This window comes from Triplophysa rosa, linkage group LG1 (assembly GCF_024868665.1).
Source record: "Triplophysa rosa linkage group LG1, Trosa_1v2, whole genome shotgun sequence".
Taxonomy (NCBI): domain Eukaryota; kingdom Metazoa; phylum Chordata; class Actinopteri; order Cypriniformes; family Nemacheilidae; genus Triplophysa; species Triplophysa rosa.
Window position 1 is genome coordinate 15,525,589 of NC_079890.1, and position 22,741 is coordinate 15,548,329.

Below are 22,741 nucleotides of genomic sequence, written 5' to 3' on the forward strand. Positions count from 1 at the left end.
ATAAATCAGACACTTTGATTTAAAATGAGCAAGAAGAGACTAATACGAGACTACCGTTAGCACAGTTCATAGAGTGATACAACATAAATCATGATTCTCATGTAACCGCCACAAACCCTTGTGAACAATGGTATTAAATCTTTCACATAAATAAACATTGGTTGTTGAGATAACCTTTGTTGAGTGCGTAATCTACAAATAGTTCAAGTTAATAAATATGAATTTAAATAACTTAAAAGCAAGAAAAAGTTACAGTAAATCCAAATATTTAATCTTTTATGAATTTTTAAATACTACTTTGTAATATTGATTTATTTATATTATTTAACTATTTAATTACTTTGAGCTTTTGTGTTTACAATGGGTTTTCACCTTTCATCTGTTTGGCTTTTTTTAATAGTTCCTGACTAACAATGCACGGTTCTTTAATGATATCATTCTTCTAAGTGACATACTTTTTGGTGCGAAAACAACAGCACAAACATCAGTGGGGGTAGTGGATTGAATACTGTGATGTTATTACTCTAAATGTTCCATCTATTTGGATCAAATTTTAAATATCTGTGTGACACTTTCAGATTTTTATAATTACCATTAAATGGACACCTGTAAACTCAATCCCTCATTGACTTAACTGAACTTCTTTCATCTTGTCATCCTATGTACCTGCCGCTGTGTAAACAACGAACTCATACATTTACGCATTTGGCAGATGCTTTTATCCAAAGCGACTTACATTGCATTATACTATACAATTGTTTCTAATTATGTGCAATTCCTGGGATTGAACCCATGACGTTGGCGTTGCTAGCGCCATGCTCTAACTACTGAGCTACAGGAAAGTTTAAAGTCATAATGAATAAACATCCCAAGGGTCTCAGCTAACCAAAGGATGAGTCTGGTATACCTTTTAATAGAAATCCTTTTTTAAGTACAACACAGGTATATTCATTTTAATGGTTCAGATATAATAAAGATCTATTTGGTATGGACTGGGGTAATTGTTTTTCAAATGTAGCTGCATGTCTAATCCCCTTTGACCAGTGCTTAAATTATTTACATGAGCATGCACAAAAGATTGGACATAATTGCCTATTAAAATGCAAAAATATATGACCCTTTTAAGAGTTAATATAAATGAGTACTAAAAGCGGAAGGGGGTAAAAATGAGGCCAGGTTTATCTCATGAGAAGAAGAGGAGAAATGGATTTAAAAGCTGGCAGCAGTGTTATTGCATCATGTCTGCATTTAGAGTGGCCTTGCGGGGGCTATGCTCTTATCCCCCATCTTTAAGAAGGCAATCAGGGGTGTAATCCTGAAAGTATTGTGGGAATTCTCTGAGACCCAGACCAGGCACTGATCTGATTTAAGTGTCATCAGGAAGCTGTCAGTTAAGATGAGCCAGGAATTGTCTGCTGTGGTTCAGATGTACAGTACCTTACCAGGGAAACTCAAAGAGATATCCCAGAAGAAAGATGATCACCCTTTTAGATGGCATCAAAGCTCACTTACTATCTTTCTAACTGAAGGAATGGTTGGAGGAAAAATATCCAATTTATGAGCCTGTGAGATTTCATTGAGGAACAAATGATTCTGCTGCGTTCGGTACTTTTGCCAAGCCTGGCACATTGTAAACTGACTCGCATGCTATTGTTTGAATTATTAGCTGCTTTTTAGATGAACATTTTTGGCGTTGAATTCAATTAAAATTCACATGTTTTTCACATTCACATTTTTGTGACATTTGAAAAACGATTTTGTATACGTGATGTTATGAGAAAATTTCACGGAACAAAATTATACGAAACTGGATTATTGCTGTTGGCTGGGAGGTCTGACAGAAAGCAATAAAAATGTCATAAATCAAACTGATGTTTAATGTCAAAATAAGTCTCGATTGTATACTGTGTACAAAAACAGTGTCCTGTTACCCTGGTACAGAAGACATTGGCAGAGTCAAGGGTTTTGTTTTTACATATTAAACACAAAGTGGAAAAAACTCATTGATTTTAGTGTAGACGGCCAAGATGTCCACAGAATGTTTTTCGCTTGTAATGAAATTATCCAGAGCCCTCTTCTTGGTTTATGGCCTCAGTGCTGGTGGATAGCCAGACTTTATTAATCTGTCAGAACTCCACACGCACAATACAGTTTTAGGAATCTCAAGGAGTTTCAGTGAGACTCAGCTCTACGAGGAATAAATCCTGTACAAGAAAACAAGTAAGTCTGTCATATCCAATCTGACCAATACCAACACTGCTATTCTGTAGCTCTCATGTGCTTAAAGCAATATTTCGACAAATAACGCTTTGAGTGTTGACATGATGGTTTAATCAGTTGCTTGCAAGCATAATTGAATTAGAAACATTCGTTGGAACCGGCCTGTAACAGATTCGTTGAAATGAGGCATAGTTTTAGCTTGCCAAGCTGAGCCATATACGAGCCAAGCATCAGACTTGTTCGAAACACCTCTAAATTGAAGATTACCTTTTAGGTTTAGTGCTTGGGTTAGAAAATATCATTAGGTCATTATAAAAATCATAAAACCCAAAAACACAATGGAAAGTCTTCGTAATAATAATAACAATGTAACGTGTGTGTGTTACATATAGCCTAAAGATATTACAGATGTTTTTCTGAAGTTAATTCCTTGCATGGTGATTTTGCAATAAAACAAGGTGAATAAAAACAACTTCTAATTACTACTCTCGGGCGATTGGTGATAAAGCAGAAAAATACTTTTAAAACAATAACAGATTTTTACATTCATATAAACCATATGCAAAACAGCTTTAAAAACAGAAAGAAAGATGTTTAGTGATTTTAAAGCCATCAGACAAAGAAAGCAAAATGTGATGCTGATTGTTATGTACAGCAAGGGGAAAAAACATTTTTCCATACCATATTTACACCATTATAACTGACTAAATCCTGACAATTCTGTAAAAGATAGGAAATAGCATTAGAGAAAGACTTAACATTATTCTGCACAGCTATTTAAGCAATTAACAGCAGTTTAACAAAAGTCAAAAGAGATACAATTAACCTGTTTGTGAGCCACACAGAAGAACATAAAAGGATATTAAAATGATTCTTGTGATAAGATTGGATATTTCTCTCAGTGAACATCAGATCAATCCAAAACATCACATACAGGAGCAACTGTGTAATATTACTCTCCTTGCCTTCTAGGACGGGTCCATGGGTATCACATTATGTACCTATACTCTACCAAAGTCCAATATGAACTAATGTGTTGCCCCTGGCTATATGAAGTGCTCCCTCTACAGGTCAATTAAAACATCAGTTGGCAATGGTACTATATCTCTGTAAAAGGGATTTTCAGATAAAAAGACAGAGGATATATTAACCAAATATACACTATTAATTATTAACATTGCCTCTCTATATTGACTAAGTAGCAGTTGCCAGCAACCAGTCAGCTATCAAACTGAATGTGCAATTTGATATAGGCATTAAAACACGCACTAGTGCAAGACCTTTGACAAAGTCTGGAGATACAGTATAGGCTTAATGTGAACACAGCTACAGCAAAAAACATGAATTAGAACTGGTTATAATGTGTTAAGAATTAGATAGTCTGCAGAAAGAGCACATAGTACTGTACAGAATTTTAACCCGAATCTTAAAAAAGTGATGTAACTGCTGTTAATGTCTCTTTACAAACTAGAGGCACGACTAGTAGTGATTTTTCCTCCAGTTGAGAGACGGTCTCCTCTTCCTCTTCCTGTGGCTCTGCTCCTTTCTCTCCGGCCAGGGGAATCCGCTCACAACAGCTCTCTCCAGCTCCTCGTAATCCTCGCTGTCTGAGTTCTCCTCCTCCTGCACAGGGCATCTCAGATGTGGGAAGACCTCCCTTAGTTTAGAGATGAAGAATGACTGCAGACTGCATCCTGCCTGAGCTACCTCTGAGTCCGGCTGGAGAGATATGAAACAAAGTCAACATCAATCTAAAGGCACTCATATGTATAAATGTATTTGAATGTACTAATATTAAGAGTATATTATTTCATATAATGTGTGTTTCACTTGCAAACCAATGTTCTAAGATCTAGGATGATACAAAATAGTTGACGTGTTGCATCAAAATGAAAGTAAATATAAATTAAATAGGCTAATAAATGCAAGAAAGGTTGAGCTGGGCTGGTGAAGAGATGCTGACCGAACTGTGACAAGAGTGATGTAAGCAGCCACTATATATTCTTGCGAGATGAACGAGTACCTTCCGAACTTTCGTTCTGAATTTCATCTCGTGCATTTGCATCGTATAATAAATGAACACAAATGCAGTGCTTTTTTTTTAGCTTAATCTATTAAAACGGAATTTTAGGTCAATTAAACAGGATATTAAAAAGCAATGCATAATCAGTGCATCACTATGTGGCGTGAATATAAATCAGCTGTGAAATTAAATGTTCGCCACTGATCACTAGAATGAGCTAGATTGACAAAATGCGTTTCACTCACGTAGTTGAACTTGCCACAATTTTTGAACATCAGTAGGACATCAGCCACAAACTCTTTAGGGGAATGATAGTGTATGTGGCTGCTACTGTTGAGCCTGTTCCGAATGACAGACAAGTCCATGGGCTTTTTGATGATCTGATAATAATGACGTGCCTAATACAAATAAAACAAATACACATAGATTAGATAAAGCCGAACACCGTGTCTACCCCGGATGCGACCGGCACGACGCGACACAACACAAGCATCCAGTGTGGACAAAATTGTAAATAATAATGGGTTATAATGCGTTCTATTGTCTTTTCGCATCCAGTGTAAACACGGTGTAAAAGAAAAATCACAAGAAATCAGAATCAGAATCAGAAGAGCTTTATTGCCAAGTGTGCTTGCACACACAAGGAATTTTCTTTGGTGTTGGAAGTTTCTAGTACAGACATTCAACACAATGACAATACAATATAATACGATTTACAGTCTAAAAGATTCTAAATGTGCATATATAAAATAAAGACTATTTTACAGAAAATGGGGGATAATATCTCTGAGGTGAGGTATGAAAATACCTCAGAAAATGAGGAATTAAAATATCTCTTTAATACCTCAACTGTTTCTCCAAGACACAATTGAGACTACGTTGAAAGCACATCAACAGTGTTTCTACAAGGCTTGGTTAAGTAAAATGGTTCACAGATGTTCTCTCCGGGGGGAAAACACTATTCTTAAATGTTACATGAGAGATCTCAAAAATAATTTTCTCTGATGTGCCAAAAGATGTGTTGCTTCTTGTGTCTATTTTTATTTTCAAAAAAGAAACATGTGAAGAAAGATCTGGACGTAAATTATAACTTCAATAATTCTACTGTGCCATAAATTAGCATGTTGTAAGCAATCCTATTTTAACCTAAAAATAAACAATATTTATTTCTCATTTCCGATTTTTTGTGATTCTTGTTTAGAACTTACCAGAGGGCTGACAGGTTCATGAAACGGTGCACTGAGAATGTTGCTGAGGATCATCAGCGTCAACTTCTCACATTTCTGTAAACAAATACACAAATGATCTTTTTATTATGTATTATCGTACATCAAGTGATCCTAGATATTTTACTTTACAGTTTGCCCTCAAATCTCCTGAGGGATGAATTGCTCAATTCTGGATTTTGACTCCCAGATCTCTGAGGTCGCAGGATTAATCAGAGCTGGGCCAGATGAGACTCAGCATCCCCTTCACTTACCCTCTGGTCACATGCCGACAGTCCATATGGCACCGTGCCTGTGGACATCTGCACATTCTCACAGTCATATTCCACCTCTGGCTGCTCCACATCCCAGCACAGGGAACAAATCCAGTCGCCTCTACAGAAGTCCGAGATGAAAGGTTAGTTTCAGCTGTGAGTGAAGACATGGCTTAATATGTAAAGCGAATGGAAGGACGGCTTACGTGGGGAAACTGTGCAGTGGGGGCACGTGGCACGACAGGTGAAAGACTTTGGGGCAGCGGTCGCAGCACAGAAGGTCTCCTCCAATGCGACAGACTGCACAGAAGTCCTCATTTTCGATCTCAGGTCTTTCCTCCGTAGGCTCGGGTTCAGCAGCAGCATTTGATACTGTCTCAGGGCTGGTGGCGGGCGGGAGGACGGCCTGCTCCGGCTCCCATTCAGACTCAAGGTTCAGAGTCACTTCAGCTGTGGACTCTGGATCTGATTCGAGCTCCTGTTCAGAAGTCGAGAGCACCGATTCGGGAGGCTGCTCGGACACCAGATCTGACTCCGATTCTGCTTGAAGTTCGGATTCAGCGCTTGGCTCTGATTCCGGATGGAGCTCTGATTCCTCATCTGCATCTAAGCCCAGTTCAGCCTCTGTTGTGGAATCAGTTTGAAAGTCAGAATCTGGCACTGATCTGGGTTCAGATGGAGGATCAGGATCAGAGTGAATCTCTTCTGTGTCAGGTTGTAGGGCAGGGTCGGCATCACTGGAGGTGGACAGAACCTCAGACTCTTGGTTTATGTTGTGTAATTCATGCACGGCAGGATGAGAAACCTCAGGGGTGTGAGATGATCCACAGCTATGCAAATGTTCAGATGAAGGCTGCTCTGCGGGCAGCACGCTGTCCCCTGTCTGACCTGACTCCTGGCTCAATATTTCCTTTAAGAACATCAGAATAATTATAAGGATGCGTTACATGAAAAAGTTTAAAGAACAGCATGTCATGAATAGATCATCAATACCGTATATAAGTAATGTAGAAGGGCAACTGATACTATGGAGGAATTTCATGATATGTCTTTATGTTTTTGATCATTATTCACTATGTATTGCTCTTCGTTTTAAACACATTTGTATGAGATTCTGAAAAGCACCCTGCACAGCTGTGTTTTTGATGTCTGGCAGTGTTTATGAAATCTGGGGACTTTTTCCAGCCCCAACCCTACAGTATGACCAAATCTGGGCATGTTCCGCCCCGTTACTATGACTATAATCTACATTGAGCAAGGCCACAGTTTTACCACAGATAAAGACAAGAGAAGGAGGTGAAGAAGGGGAAACAGGTCATGATGACCATGACATAATTGTGGTGGGCGAGGATATATAAAAATATATTTAAAAAAATAGGTAATAGCCAGCCTACCACGAATAAATACGCATCTTGTTGCTTGGGATATATTGGTGGCAGAAAATCAACAATTGGTTAATAAAAATAAGAGATAACGGGAATCTACCTGATTGGTTTTTAGAAAGGACCACCTTTCAGAAGTTTCACTATAACTGTAGACTGAAAACACTTGGTTTTTAGATGACTCGGAACATCTCACTTTGTTTGGCTCGAGCAAATAAAGTTAACTCCTTGACACCCGGACCTTCTTTGTCTGAGAGATTTTTTGAACTACAAGACTGATATTTTTCCACAACAATACCTGAGAAGGTGCTTCTCTCTCTAACACCCTTCTTTCAGGTTTCAGTCCAGACTCAGAGGTTTCTGATGAGAGGTCTGTATTCTGATGGCTCTGTGGTGGATGTCTTGATACCAGGATCTTGAGTCTCTCAAGGCACACAACTGGAACCTTGGAACTATCAGAAGCTTCTTTGTCACTGTAGATGTGAATGAAAACAAATTCCGGTTATATCTTCTTATAATTTACTGTCGATTTCATTCTTTATCTGAGTACAGTATGTGTTACTTCATTCTTTATTTGATTATTTTATTATGTATATGTCATGCAAAAATAAGAATTTCTGTCTTCATCTACTGTACTCACCCTCGAGTTGTTCCAAATCTGTATACATTTCTTTGTTCTGATGAACACAGAGAAAGATATTTGGAAGATTGCTTATAACCATACAGATTTTCCCCTCCATTGACTCCCATAGGAAAAATGACAATGGTAGTCAAAAGTGCCCCAGAACTGCTTTCCTACATTCTTCAAAATATCTTCTTTTGTGTTCAACAGAACAAAGACATTTATAAAGCAGTTTTTCCTACTATGGGAGTCGATGGTGGAAAAGATCTGTTTGGATTCAAGCATTCTTTCAAATATCTTTTTCTGTGTTCATCAGAACAGAGAAATTTATACAGGTTTGGAACAATTTGAGGGTGAGTAAATGAAGACAATTTTTCATTTTTTGCTTAACTGTTCCTTTAAATCTGTCAGTTTATGTATTTTTCTGGAAATATTGTTTGTCCTACAGGAGTGGACAAAAGTGATGTCCAAGGGGGTATACAGTATTTGTACATGATATCCTTTGTATGCCCCCCTCAGGATAGATTAAACCATCAAAATATCAGGTGTATGGACAAAACTTTTTTTAAGGTATTTATTGGACAAAATTATCTGGCAAAAAGGTAAACCACAGTGTATCCGAGAACATGGATCTTGTTCTAATATGCCACAAATGCATAGAAAAACAAAAAATTAAGCATACACTAAATGCAAGTTTATCATTTATCAATATTTGTGTGGTAATATGTTGTGGTCATACTCCAGGGTTGCCTTTATAAACTTTTCACATGTGTTGTGTTTCATTTTTTGCCAAGCCGCCTTAAATTCTCATGTTACGTTTTACCTGTTGTCTATATCTTCTCTTGATACTCTCTTTCTCTTTCTAGTTTTTCTTTTCTTTTCATAGGCATATGCATACACATTATCTGAAAACAGGAAAAGTTCTATTTAAAAAAAATATAAATCACATTTTAAAATATAAACTCAGATTACAAGGCTGAGTAATAATTCAGTACCTGGCTCAGACTTGTATGTGGTCAGAGAAGATTCACTGTGACCGCTTGAACGCTGAGGTCCTGGGATGATCTCAGCACCATCCTCTGTCTCTATGAGCCGTGGGCAGATCTGCTGAAATAAAGGAGCCAAACAATAAAGTCAAGATTATAATTCATTACACGCTGACAGGTAATATCATACAATAATGCAAAATATTGCAGGGGCATGACAACAACAGCGTGCCGACTACATCAGTGAATGTGAGTTAGCTTATTAAACTGAATTCAATCAGTGATGTGGGCTGCTGCATCTAATTTGTTCTCAAAACAGAAAGAGGTTAAACGATTGTTTCCAAGACGACGGTTATCTCCTTTGATGTACATCATCAAGTTTCTCCCTAAAAGGAACCTAATAGAGCAGAGCGCATTAGAACAGAAGTGTTTTGGGCTGTATGACAAGGATTGGAAAACATGTCTGATGTTTAAAATGACTTGAAATGAAACTATTTGCACTATTATCTTAGTTGTATTGTTGATTTTGAGTTGTATTTTGAGATCTGCGACAATTCCAACAGTTCCACCCTGTTGAAAAAGTTTGTGCTGGTTTAAGTTGGTCATGTGCTGGTCCTTAGCTGGTTTAAGCTGGTCAAACCAGCATCCAAACATACCTAACCCAGCATATGCTGTTTTTTTCAGCAGTGCTAGTAAAAGATCCCTATTACATGTAATATCTCACCACATATGAAAATGGATTACGGTACCTACCATACATCCCTGGTCCCCAGTCACTGTTGCCAGGCTATGAGCCTCTCTGCTCGGCCTATCTTTAGAGGGCTTCTTAAGAGCTCCTCTGGGTCCTGCCGGGCTGCTTTGAGACCCGGTCGTCGTCTCTGTAGCGGTATGGCTCTGGCCATCACCTTCCCGGCCGTGAGCCAGCGGATACATCTCCGGAGCCGAGGACCTCTGCGGGACACAACCAAATTCTCATTAGCGTGAAGCTAGGCTAAAAGTTATTACGACAGCATACACACCAAGCTAGAACCATAGCAACTGTGACAACAGAGGACAGGGAGGTAAAGAACAACAACATTGAGGGCGACGGTGCGGTGCTAACAGTTCTACACAGTTTGACGCAAAATTACGAACAAAAACAGGAACACGTCTATCACACACTGAGAGAAAACAAGACAAGCGCTGCAACACTAAAATAATTCTCCTGATAATATATGACTTAGTTACAGCACCAATTATCGTATGTAAATCCCACATCTGGGGCACGAAAGACTTCTTTGAATAAGCAGCATTAACACATCAGAGATTAGGCTTTCTCTCCTCCGTGGCCCTCATCTTTTCTTGTCATAATTTCAGTAATGCGAGAAGTTTGGAGAAAAGCCCAAGCGACTGCACCCTTCACTAACAAGACAAATGTCAGAGTTGGAGGCAGTAGCCCGTGCGCTCGACACCGTAACTCCTCCCACCTCCCACCTTTTATCTCTTCTCTTTCTGCCTCGTAATTACCTCGGGATTAAAATACTCACCTGATAGACGCTCAGGAGGAGAGGGTGGAATGAATCGAGCTGTGGAGAGCGTGTGTTGTAAGTGCGTGTGGGTGCAAATAGATGGTAGGAGGTCTCCGACTTTAGAGGTAATCGTGTGGGCTCGACACAAGAAGAAAAATCCAACAGCGAGTTCCTTCAATTCCCTTAGCTTCTCATTAATACCAGGTTAAGTAAATATGTGGTTGCACCCAAGTGCTTTTTTTCCCTTCCCTTTAATCATGTTACAGTTATGGGCTGGAGATGATACATCAAAAATAAATATGACTCTAATTTGCCTCTAGAGAACCAAATCTTACAGGGAAATGCAATCTGAAATCTCAAAATGTATCAAAACTCTGACATCGAGAGATCTAATCGGTACTTTTTTTGGTTGACGTCCAATTGTGCAACTCAATGAGCAGTTTGTATGTAAGGATGGCTGTGTTTAATGGGATAGTTCACACAAAAATAACAATTCTGTCATCATTTATTCTCCCTCGTGTGGTTCAAAACCTGTGTGATTCCTTTTTCTGTGGAACACAAAAGAATATATTTTGAGAAATGTCTTTTTTTTCCATACAATGGAAGTCAATGGGGTCCAATGTTGTTTGGTAACCAACATTCTTCAAAATATCTTCTTTTGTGTTCTGCAGTAGAAAGAAAGTCCGGCATGGTTTGGAATGACACGAGGGTGAATAAACGATTAAAGAATTTTCATTTTTAGGTGAACTATCATCATCGTGTGTGTATGTGTGAGATTGTTTACAGTATGTGTGTGGGTGAGACATTTTGTGTTACATTGTGGTTTTAATAGTGTCTAAGCTAACACTACAGTTGTCCTCACTTATGTCTCACCATCTGCTCGCTGAGGTGCTGTCAACAGCCGTCAAGATCAAAACACATTACACCCTCAGAAATAGAGACGCTGGAAAGATTGGATTTCCTCTTTCTAAATTAATATTGAGAGTGGGGGAGCAGTTGTGAGGAAGAGTTCGTTGTTCGCACCCCAGAACTGTAGCAGCGTGCTGAATTTGACATTACAATTGCATACAAATTAAAGCGACATGAAATTTCCAGCATTGACTGAGTTTCCTGTGACATGTTGTACTTCATCTGAAACAGTTTTAAATAATGTTTTTTCTCATTCTTAAGTATTTAATAAACATTTTTAGATCTTATGATTTCATGCATATTTCTACTTTTAAAATGTATTTAGGTGAACTGCATAAAATCTTAAAAGGTCAAGGTAAAATAAATGGTGATTAGTGACAGAACGTAAAATGACTTTTCATCCAACCGTTTACAGTATATACAGTCATTCATACTTAGGATTTAATTTGAAAATCTATATATTTTAAGAAACACACACACTGTCATTTCACACACAAACACACAGCAGTGTGTCACAACATTTGCACTTGATGCTTGATAGTCTGTACATGTGCTAGGACTTGCGGTGTAGACCAGTTAACAGCGTGGTTGATTTGCAACCTTTGCAATCACTGGCAAAAGGCAGGCCCGAGGCCTGTGGTCAGTAAGCACACTGAGAGCAAAGGTATTGCTTTGCAAAACACTGAAAAAATCTTTACTGAAACTCACCCTGCCATCATCGATACGATCAAATATAGGCTGCAGTTCAACCATGGCTTGGTTGCTGGTTTCTGTGGTCGTCTGATTCTGGACCTGCAGAGGGTCTCTGTTTGGTGATGGTTCTGGCGATGTAGCTGCTCTGGATGCCGCTGTTTGTCCTTTCCCACAGGGCTCAGATCTTATCGCATCGGTGACATTCTGATCAGCAGGGAGCGGTTCGGCCAGCGGGCGGCTCTTGGATACCGTCGGTTGGCGATGCAAAGCAGAGCTGGTTCCATGCGGGACAGGGTCAGATCCACAGTGAGAGGTGGACTGCTGTATGGGCTGAGCTCCGGATGGGTGCACAGGGACAGATGCGTCAGCCTCCCAACAGCTGTGGAGGGATGGAGGGGAGCTCCGACTGTTGCCGTGAGGACACTGAGCAGGGTATTTGTCCAGGGTTACAGAGTACTTGTCCAAAGGAACCGACTGGGTAGGTCTGCAGTGAAGGCAGCAGAGTTGGGGCTGGCAGAAGGTCTGGTAGGCACAGCCAGGTTCCCGCACCGCGTGGCACAGAGGAGGCATGGCTATGCAAGGAACAGGCTGAGGTCGCAGGATACTGGGGTGACCGACGATCTCAGTGTACGAACGACTTCCGCCCTCAACCACCAGCTGACCTACAGCAAGGAGAAATCATTAGTGTGCATGGCGACATCCGGCGACACAAACGACAGTGACCGTTGGCGACAGGAAGTGGCCATGTCTAGCTGCGCAAAAACGTTTTGCTCAAATTTATGCAAATGATGAGTGACTTTCAGGAGCGATTACCAACAGGAGTAAAGCAGCGGAGCTTACGCCATCCGTCTCCGGTCAGTTACTGCAGCGATTGCTTATAACTGATACTAGGTCAACCAAAGCTAGGAAGGCTAACTACATTTCCATCAAGTTCCTTAGGCGGATGACGGCGGTATTGGTAACCTAGCAACCAACAGTAAATAAAACAAGACCCGGAAACCAGAAAGACACCATCAGCGGAAACATACGCTTAGTCACATTGGTTTAATGTTTGCTACTTCAGAATATATTTGGCAAATGCGTTTCCATCTCCCATTATTTGCATTATAGCAACTTTGTAGTTTTTCGACTACAAATTATTGTCTCTAAAATTATTTCAGTGGTAGAACAACTCTTAAACGCACTTAAAACAGAATTCTACTGCCGCTGCTACCTGAGTAGCATCATAGCGGCTACAACCACACTCTGTAAGTTCTGTGTTCGGGTCGGTACACACAGCCCTGCCCATCCCTTGCCTGCAGAAGAGTGCCACATGGTTTTCAGAAACAACATTTCTGCCTTTGCCCGTTTCACCAGCTTAGAAAACAAATTCACATTTATTGCACTGCCCACATGGAAGCTTATACGGCGACATTCTTTACAACACTGGTAACAGACAATTGCGCTAATCAACCACATGGGGGAACCGTGAGCAAAAGTTATAGTGTTGATTTAACTGTTTTTCGTAAAAAAGAAAAATGACCTCAAGCAGTCCTTTTTTTTTTTTTGCTAATTAAGCAATTATTAATTTTGGAAACATAGCTATTGTAGTTTTAATCTTCCAAACTTCAGCATTTGAATCAGCTCAAACCATTTTACATATAAATTCAATTCAAAGTTTGTTTGAAATATTATTACACCCTTGGATGTGTAATCTTACATGGACTTACATTGTAGAAAATTTGAACGTTCTCAATTACAAATATAACCAACACCAATGGTGTCATTGTACTATTTGTATACCGATTTGCAACACCTTTACTTTAATTTCTGAACAGATTCTTTCAGCTAATTTTAAACTGCAACCAAACTTCATTTAAAAGTAACTAAAAGTGTTTTGCTGCTCTACAAGCACTAAAAGCAAATCTATTTGCGCATTATAAAGAATGAAGAGGAAAGATGTCACAGTGCTAATCCTTTGGAATGTCAACGTCCAAAATGGATGTATTTACCTAAAGTGGACATCTGTTTGGTCCAGAAACTGGCATCCCAGTTGAACTTGATTTTCAATGGGGCCCAGGATTCTGACAGCATCAGTGGCTCCAGCAATTGCTGCATCTGAAGAGCAATCTGACAAATGAATTACAGATCAAACCTCACGATAACAGAGACACAGAGTTATAAATACTGCATGCAATTCTGGCAGTGAGTGAAACCGAAACTCTTTCTGCACTGCTCTATATGTGTTACATTTGTACAAATATATGTTGTGGTTGCAATGAGGCATTTTATGTTATGGCGCTGACACTTTTTTGAAACCTGCCACAAAAAAAGCCCATTTGAACGTTCAAAAACTCCTACCAGCTCTTTGCTGAAAAGCAGTGGATTGTGTCTGTTGTGGGCCGTAGCCCAGGTAATGAAGTTTTGCACGTGCTCCAGCTGGCTGCACAGCTCTATGGCCCCCTGCAGCTGGTCCTCCAGACGTTGCTTGAAGTCACTGGAGATACTCTGCACAGGAAGAGAACCACAAAAACATGGGTCCCCGTCAACTCCTCACCACTTTCCCCCATCTGCTACTTGGCAGTATCTGCCCGTTTTGCACGATTCACTCTGCACACGTTCTGTTCTGCATGCTCCATCAACAGCACGGTCAGCCGGATGTTCGGAGATGAACACGGCACAGAAAGTCAGAGTGGGAATGGAGGGAGAAAAAGTAATTACCTCCAGTTGTTCTATTAATAGGTTGGCCCGTTTGTTAAGCTCGTTCATCATAATCATCTTTGCCATTTTAATCTGGTTCTCCGCCTTCCTCTGCGTGATCTTTATACCGTGGAGCCTGGACAAATGGGAGGAAAATGAAGACGTTTGTTAGTTATTGATGGAGACGTCTAAGGGAGTTTAAACATACCGATATGACATAGACTGCGGTACATCTGGACGCTTGCACATCTGCTGAAATTGTTCACAGGAAGCGATGGATCTTGTTCGTCTCTTTAAGCGTCACATAAGCTACGCTTGTTGCCATAAGTATCCCAGCTGTTCATGTTTTAGATGACTAATGGACACCCTTCGCTTTACTAAAATGACATTAGCAGCATTATGGGGAGGATGTGCTGTAGGGAGAAAGTCATACCTGCCCTGGACCTGTTTGGCCGTGCGCTCCACCGCTGATCTCTTCTCCTCCACGCGCGCCATGAGGTTCTGCAGGAGCCAGCGCTGGTCTTGTAGTGCCTTCCCTACGTGCACCAGCCTAAAGAGAAACAAAAAAACTCACAGTCATGGCAACCAACAGCCAGCCAAACACCTATGACTGTTGGCAGAAGTTTCAATAAAACAAGCTCGACATCTAGGTTTGCCCGACAGCCTGTGTTTGTGAGAAACGGGCCACCTGTTCTGTCTGTATCTCTGAGCATGTGTTTTGGAAAGGGCAACGGGTGTTTGTGAGAGGGCATCTTATGTGTGTAGATGTTGGTGAAAGCAGGCATGCGTGTCAGTGGGTACGTGTCCTCAGCGCATACCGATGGTCTTTGTGAGCGGACAGGTGACAGATGCTGCAGGCCATGAGGTCGCACGTTTCGCAGAGGAGTTCCAAAGGCTCCTGTTTATGGAGAGGACACATGACAACAGCCTGCCTGCAACAACCGGCTCCTGCAGCGTGTCGTAAGAAAGAGAAAAAAGGAAATGAGGGCTAATTAGCAGGCGGCCATTAAAAACACATCATCCTTAATCAAGAGTCACAAATCTGTAAAAAAATTAAGAATGTGCAAATGAAAATGGCATATACAAATATGACAAAGTGTGTTGAAGTTGTGCAGGTTTAATGAAGAATTAACTACACTCATTTTGACCAATACAAAGTACACAAAACATCTTGTTGGCATACATGAGTTACTCTCTGTCTTGGCATCATTTATTTTTAGTGCAACAAAACACAAGCACATCAAAAGCTTATAAATATTTTTGGACCTACAAATGCATTGTTTTTAAAGGGGTGCTGCAATGGTGTTTCATGCAATCTGACTTCTTTACAATGTTAAACGTGCTGTCTTCTCATGCTTAACATGGTCAACTTGTCAAAAAACGAGTTGGGCGTATTACTTAGTATTTCTGTGCTTGATACACTCCCCCAGCGATCATACAGGTTTCGGAAAGTTTTTTTCGAACATATAAAACTGTTTCGTGACAATATTTCTTAGTCCCTTATCGCAAGGTTTCCCAAAGTAGGGGTCGGGACCCCCGGGGGATCGCAAGGCAGATGATTTCCAGAAATCATTATTATTAGTTTATAGCCTATTTAATCAATAAGTGTTACAAAATACACAAATATTAGTTAAGTTAAAAATAAAACCATGCAATAAAAAGCCATCAGCCTTTGGAATTTCCTCCCCCTCGATCGTGACCCCTGAGGTGATTACGTCACATTAGCAACCGCATTAGGTTAGGCGCAGCAAGTCATACAGCACCACGTTAAACATTCATACTGTATCTGCACGCAGATTATTTTTCAGGCTTTAAGTTTAGGATATTTTTATTTGTTGAAATGAAACGTTGGTTAATATCAACCAAAGTCAACGCAGGGTGCACAGTTGCGCACAATGTTTGTATACCCACCTCCGGGGATAGTGGGGTTCTCGAGTCCCTGCTGGCACTGTTATTTTGGGGGTCGTGGGCTGAAAAGTTTGGGAACCCCTGCCTTATTGGACAATTCTCCCGGAAAAGCATGCAGCACGCCCATGCGGCAGCAAGGAGAGCAGTAGAAGGAGCATGTGCAGACGTCACTTTCACTTGTGTGCAGGAGAGAGAGAGCATACGTTCGCGAAGTTCAGGTGTTTGTTTGTTCACTGCATTTGGGTGATGATTGTTATATAAACGGTGGATATAATGCTGGATTTGGAGATCGTTTGAAACTTATATATGGTGCCGTCCCAGCGCTAAAAGATGCCGGACATGAACCGCATGCGGTGAGTTAAACTGATGTCTGTGTTTTGTTGGCAATGGATGCGCACGTGCATTAGTTCAGCCTACCCCTCCTCCCCTCACTCGCCGTATGCTTTTGGAAATAATCGTACAGCTGTATCTTTCTTTTATAAATGTGATCAAACTAAATACTCTTCTATGATACGAAGTATGCAATACTCCTCTATAGGTACTCAAGATTAATATGAGATTGGCAGAAACCGCGTGTGTTAGGGCCGCTTTAAAGCTAAATGAAGCAAATCAGAGCGGATCTTTGATCAGTCGGTCCTATTAAAAGTCCTGCCAATATGAGGAATGCAAGTCATATGCTTTTGAAGAGCCAAACAAAGAAACAAGGTTCCAGCCTTCAACGTGAGCATTAAAAATAACCTACATTTCTAAACAAACCCAAAACTTGACATTTAAAAACCATCCCATCATATGCTATGCCACGTTTTATGCTAGTTTTCATGTAAAACATACATAAACTGCCAGGATCTAAACTTTATTGTATTGCACATTGTATTGTTTGCATTGCATATTGCTGCTCCTAATTGGCTTCCTGTAGCAGCTTCGATCCAAAACACTTCCCTCTGTTAGCCACTATGATCTTTCTTCTTTATAAAGCCTGTTCATAACAATTGGGAATTAGGGAGCAATTTATTTTATTTTATTTTTATTCAGCTTCAAATTTCACAAACAAACCCAAAATAACTCAACCACAGAAGTCTGGCTATGAAAATCAGTCTGTCTGAACACATCAACCCTGAGCCGAACGGCAAAAACAAATTTATCAAACGCTCTCATTTCCATTCCATTGTAGGACTCTTAACAATGCATTTTTACTTTAACAGTCTCTGTGATCACGGACAGTCATTCAAGCAGAATGCAGAACTCATTTAGAAATGACGGACCTCAACCGACAACTCCTGTCACACTAGATACACAGGCTGTCCATCAGAAGCACTGGCTGATGCTGTGACAGTGTTGGGTAGAGAGACGCACGCTGACACAATACACAGGGAGAGAGAGAGAGAGAGAGAGAGAGAGAGAGAGAGAGAGAGAGAGAGAGAGAGAGAGAATGAGACCACAGGCTCCAGCTCTCAAGTGCTCCCACAGCCTCAATGCAAACTGGTGACCGACCACATCCTGTTTCTCACCCGCACTTGTGTTTCTCTCACACTCTCTCTCTCTCTCTCTCTCTCTCTCTCTCTCTCTCTTATCACCTCTCATTTCTTTCATTCTTTCTTTCTTTATGTCACTCTTATCACTCCCTCTTTTTTGGGTGGATTTGTGGTGTTGTTATCATATGTTTAGCGGGTTCCATATTGTCATGACTCACAGCCAGAGAGCATGTACGAAACGAAGCAGATCGGCCAAATTTGAGCTGCGTTTGCTCAGAGAGTATCAGTTTTGGAAAGTAGGTCACATGAAAAATACAACGCTACAATACATCAAGGAGGATAATTATTCACGCTTATTATTAAATACATTATTCATTGTGTTAAAGGACCAAAAAATAAGGAGGGATTGAAAAATATGGTGCACAGCTGATAATGTCCAGTGGCTAAGAGCACAAACGTGCAGGCAAACAGCAAAGCTAAAAGAGGAAAGTAATTACAGATTGGTGAGAGAGAGAGAAAGAGAGAGAGAGAGTCTTGCCTATTTCTGATGGTGATGGAGGGTCTCTCTGCTGATGCTGCAGGTCGGCGGGTTGAGTGGAGGTCCTCTCGTGCTGATGCAGGTCAGTACATTGGAAACACAGCCACTTGTTGCAGAAGGTGCACAAGCTCTGTGCCATTCTGGGCTCTGAGCACTCGGAACAACACTGAAGCACAAGCAGACAAGCATTCAAAATCCGCATCTTTTTTTGCATTCAGCAACAATGGGATCAGTTGAGTTGGTGTCATACGAGCTTGCCACAATCACAGATCAAGGAGATCTGAACAGGCTTAGCATCTTTCATGGTTTTAAACTGCTTGAGTATAAATCAATATTTTACACAATCATTATCATTACAAAAGCACCAATACTGTGAAAGTGTTCATTTTGTAGTCGGCACTTGCATAATTAGTTATAAAAGAGCAAAGCTGCTCGTAAAATGGATGCCAAAAATATTCATATTCCAAAGATGCATTTTTCACACAGCACATCATGTGTCGTGTGTCACAACAAACCACTGTCAAGCCCAAAGACAATTCGTAAACTTTAAACACACTGACTCCATTATCTGACAACAGCGCAGGATCGTCTTACCTTCTCCATGGTGGTGGCAGGACACACGATTCCTAGGCGCGCGCGTGAGAAAGATTGCGATATCCAGCTCTCGCAGCAGTGAGGCAAGGACACAGCAAGTGTCTGACACAGCTCGGCACTGCACTGTGACAGCTCTACCTGCGGCAGGAAGTAGTGCACACTGCACACTTTAACCCCAGCGGAGCAGACTCCCGAGCTCTCTGCCCTGTACGCCCTCAGCCGTGGCCAGCGGGTAGCACTCCTTGTCAACTTCCCGTAGCTGTTTCAATCCAACGTGCATCCCACCACGAGCCACCATGATCCTTCGTCTTAAATAAGCCTGTTCATAATCATTGAGAATTAGGGAGGGCTGGCTGATAATTATTTTTTTTCTGGGACAAAATATCCCCGGCAGCCCTTTTCGCCAAAAATGGAAGGGGAGAGGTGCGGGATGACCTACAAATATTTAAGAGAATCGCACGGCAAGGGTGCGAGATGGATCGGGGATGAGGGGACACGTTTCGTGCCCTCCTTCCTCACAACCTTAGATCAGCGCCAGTAAGGGACAGGTCCCTCCGGATCGGCCCGCTCCCACCTAACACAGTGAAACCGGGTCAGCCTTCTCCAAAGATCAGATGGGAATAAAGATGTGCTTGCACAATGCCCTGTAAAGTGTGAAATCAATTACGATCTTATCTCACTTCCTCTAGCTACGAGGTTCCCAAAATCTTTGCTTGCAGTTTCACCGGGTACCACACAACTTATACATAAATGAAAAGGAAGGGGTGCAGGGGGGTTGTAAACTAATGAAAGCGTATGTAACCCTAATTAAAATATAACAGAAATGATAAGTGTCATGCAAATCCCTCCATATGAAAGCACCTCTACTGCTGCGAGTCTGCCTGACAACAACCCCTGCAGCCTGACCTACAAATCTGACAACTCTCTCATCCTCTAGAGCTGCACTGGGGATCTTAAAAACCATCTGATTCCCTATTGTGTACCCACAGACCCACTTTAAAACACAATTAGTCAACCCAGCCATTCTTTCTCTTGTTCTTTGGGCAGACAGGCGTGCCTGCATCTCCACACTGCTGCCTTTGCCTTTCATACCCATCCATTTAGCTTTTAAAACAGAAAGCTCATGCTCTCTCTCTCTTTCTTCCTACTGCCAGGGATGACTCCTTTTCTCCTCTAAGTGAATTCAGCATGAGCATCTTTCTGCCTGAGCAAGCACAACCATCTCCAGAGAAAGTACATTAATAGAAACTTGAGAGGAGGTTCCTCCCCTGGAAGAACACCTTAGTAACATCCATTAAGATCATGCTTATGGGATCATGACAAGGGAATGGCAACTTTTCACCGCCGACTGTTCAATTCATGGTGTCTAGGCGTACTACAAGTGAAGGTCAATGGCAACTTTTAACCACTGATTGTTTAATTCAGTGTCTACATGTATTGCTACTTAAAAACGCACAAAACAACGAAGGTCAAAAATAACCTTTAAATAAGTTATATATGTGTAAAGCAGCTTGACATTTAGTGCAATGAGATGCAAAACATTCAGCTGTGGTTTATCACAATGATGCACTTCCTATTAAACAAGCTACAACCAAACAGTTCCTGAAATCACATGATGTAGTGTGAAAACATACTGACAAACAAAACTGCCTCATCATGCACACACTTCTAAAGTTACAGAGGCCGTGTTTTCTCTCGGAAACTAAAAAATATGCTAGTGTAATAAGTTCATTATTAACATAAATGCAAATTATGCATTACAAAAACAAGTATCATTTGGATTTAAATAAAACTTAACAGGCATTCATTTAAATACAGTTTTTTCTCCATTATGCTGTATGCTGATGTGCAGAGATAAATGGTACAGAACAGATTAAGTGAAGTGACTATGATAATCTAGCATAAAACATGGCTTTACAGAACAAACAGAGCAGTCTGTCTCTTGCTGGACATCAAGATCACTCAACATGGTGTCCAAAAAATCGTCATATTTTCACAATATGTCATACAAATGTGTCAATTTAACATTTGTCACGTTCTGAGTTGGCTGCTTGTTATCTCTAGTTGGCGAGTGAATGTGAAAACAAGAAATTCCTTCCAAATGTCAAAACTCTTCGAAGTGAATTCTACACAAAGAGATTTCACTAAAAATCCAGCTAAACAAATATCTGTTTACAGATTTATTTTGCACGGCATTATTTTGGATTTATTTATCCATACTTTAAAAATACTGTTTAAATACCTGTCCTCGTCTAATAAAGCTTCGGAAGAAAACCTCTAAAAGATAAATGTACATGCGTTAGTTGGGCTGTAATGTGAGAATGCGCACTAGACCTCTGCGTTTTTGGGAGAATCTTCTCGTGCACCTCACAGATGGGATGGGACTCCACAAAATCCTGCGCAACCTGCCTATATATACGTTTCAACATCTTTGCTTAATACCGCAATACAGAGCGTTATTAAACATAATCAGAATGGCGATGAAAAATAAAATATTGATGAATGCATGCATACATAATAATAGTTTGAACCGCACCTTGCTTCTCTTGAAGAGGCACAAATCCAAAATCCTCCACCTCCTCCTCGTCGGCTGGATGATTATAGCGATTTCAGCAATGCTTCGTGTCTAAAATGGCCTCATATATCCTCATTAGAAAAGACTTTCAACCCCAAGAGACTGTATTCATCTTTATACGCTTATAATTTTATTACCTTAACTGCTTCAGCACTGAAACTGTCAAAGGCAAAACCGAGCATGCATCTATAGTCTAAACGCACAACTTTCAGTGTAAGTCTTCCGCCAAATCTATTATATATATAAAATATTTAAAATAGTGCATGTAATCAAAGTTATAACGGACGAGATCGCGTTATCAGTCCACCCGCTCCTCTATTTTGTCGTGATACGCACCCCGCGTTGCGCACTAAAGTTCTTCACCTTTAAATATATCCACAGCCAGCAGATGTCGCCTTTGTCTCAGTTTTATTTTAATACAGGTGAGGAAATACCGAGTAAAAGCGCGAGACTTTACAACCCTCAAATTAAATATGATTTGATCATCAGTACTCGTATCAAAATCATACCAAGAGTGACAATGAGGACTATAATCACCAATGATCATTATAGATGTATATATTGTCATTTGTATTTTTTGTCCATGATTAAAAACCAACCAAAAATTACTTTGTGATTTTGTTAAAAGCTGCAATCCATAGGCTTTTTTTGATTAAAAAACAAAAAAAGAGTTGTTGAGTAAATACATAAAAACATGTCTAAGTGTATATATTTATCCTTACCCCGATTCTCAATGGTAAACTTATAGTAACGATTTAGAGTTGGTTAGCCAACGATTTCGCGGGAAATGTCAGCTTGACGTCATATGACTTAAGTACGTAAAGTAATAAGTAAAACAAAGTGCGTAAAGTAATATGTATAGTGATATATAAATATGCCTTGTGCCCATAAAAATATATTTAAATTCATGGAATAGAAGAGATTTTTTATGTCACTTATTTGCAGCTCGTTGTTCGTTTTGTTAATTTTATTTCTGTTGTTAAAATTTGTATTTGCTTATGTAGTATATGCTTAATAATAAATAAATAAATAACAATTACCTAAAGTAACCTGAAATTTAATGTTTCAAACATCAGTCAGATCTTAAAATACATTTGAGGCTTCTCTTTTCCAGTAAAGTTGGAAATTGAATAATTAAATGAATATTGCACA

At 40.2% G+C, this 22,741-nt stretch overlaps 1 protein-coding gene across 6 annotated transcripts; it reads right to left on the reverse strand.

Annotated features, from left to right (window-relative positions):
- Window positions 1–1,797: 1,797 nt before the first annotated feature.
- Window positions 1,798–21,938, reverse strand: trim66 (tripartite motif containing 66). 6 transcript variants are annotated; one of them, XM_057329548.1, is made up of 17 exons: window positions 19,015–19,271; window positions 18,421–18,586; window positions 15,321–15,450; window positions 14,936–15,052; window positions 14,524–14,638; window positions 14,164–14,310; window positions 13,815–13,932; window positions 11,839–12,485; window positions 9,467–9,664; window positions 8,723–8,834; window positions 8,551–8,632; window positions 7,404–7,578; window positions 5,930–6,633; window positions 5,724–5,844; window positions 5,452–5,526; window positions 4,489–4,641; window positions 1,804–3,939 (listed from the first exon to the last, which is right to left on the reverse strand). In XM_057329548.1, exons 1-17 carry the CDS (start codon window positions 19,021–19,023, stop codon window positions 3,700–3,702), a joined length of 3,309 nt encoding a protein of 1,102 aa, XP_057185531.1. In that variant the 5' UTR covers window positions 19,024–19,271; the 3' UTR covers window positions 1,804–3,699. The 6 variants fall into 6 exon arrangements, with proteins under 6 accessions (XP_057185513.1, XP_057185504.1, XP_057185531.1 ...); XM_057329511.1 differs by adding an exon at window positions 21,551–21,937 and having other exon boundaries at window positions 1,807–3,939; window positions 18,421–19,333; XM_057329540.1 differs by lacking the exon at window positions 19,015–19,271 and adding an exon at window positions 21,551–21,937 and having other exon boundaries at window positions 1,808–3,939.
- Between the last annotated feature and the right edge of the window lie 803 nt (window positions 21,939–22,741).

Excerpts from the sequence above, each read along its gene's own strand:
- trim66 (XM_057329511.1), bottom strand. The coding sequence starts at position 18,634 with ATGCAAAAAAAGATGCGGATTTTGAATGCTTGTCTGCTTGTGCTTCAG. Across the intron at positions 7,579-8,550 it reads AGAGAAGATATAGACAACAG|TGACAAAGAAGCTTCTGATA; the intron begins GTAAAACGTAAC and ends TCACATCTACAG. Across the intron at positions 6,634-7,403 it reads AGAGAGAAGCACCTTCTCAG|GAAATATTGAGCCAGGAGTC; the intron begins GTATTGTTGTGG and ends ATGTTCTTAAAG.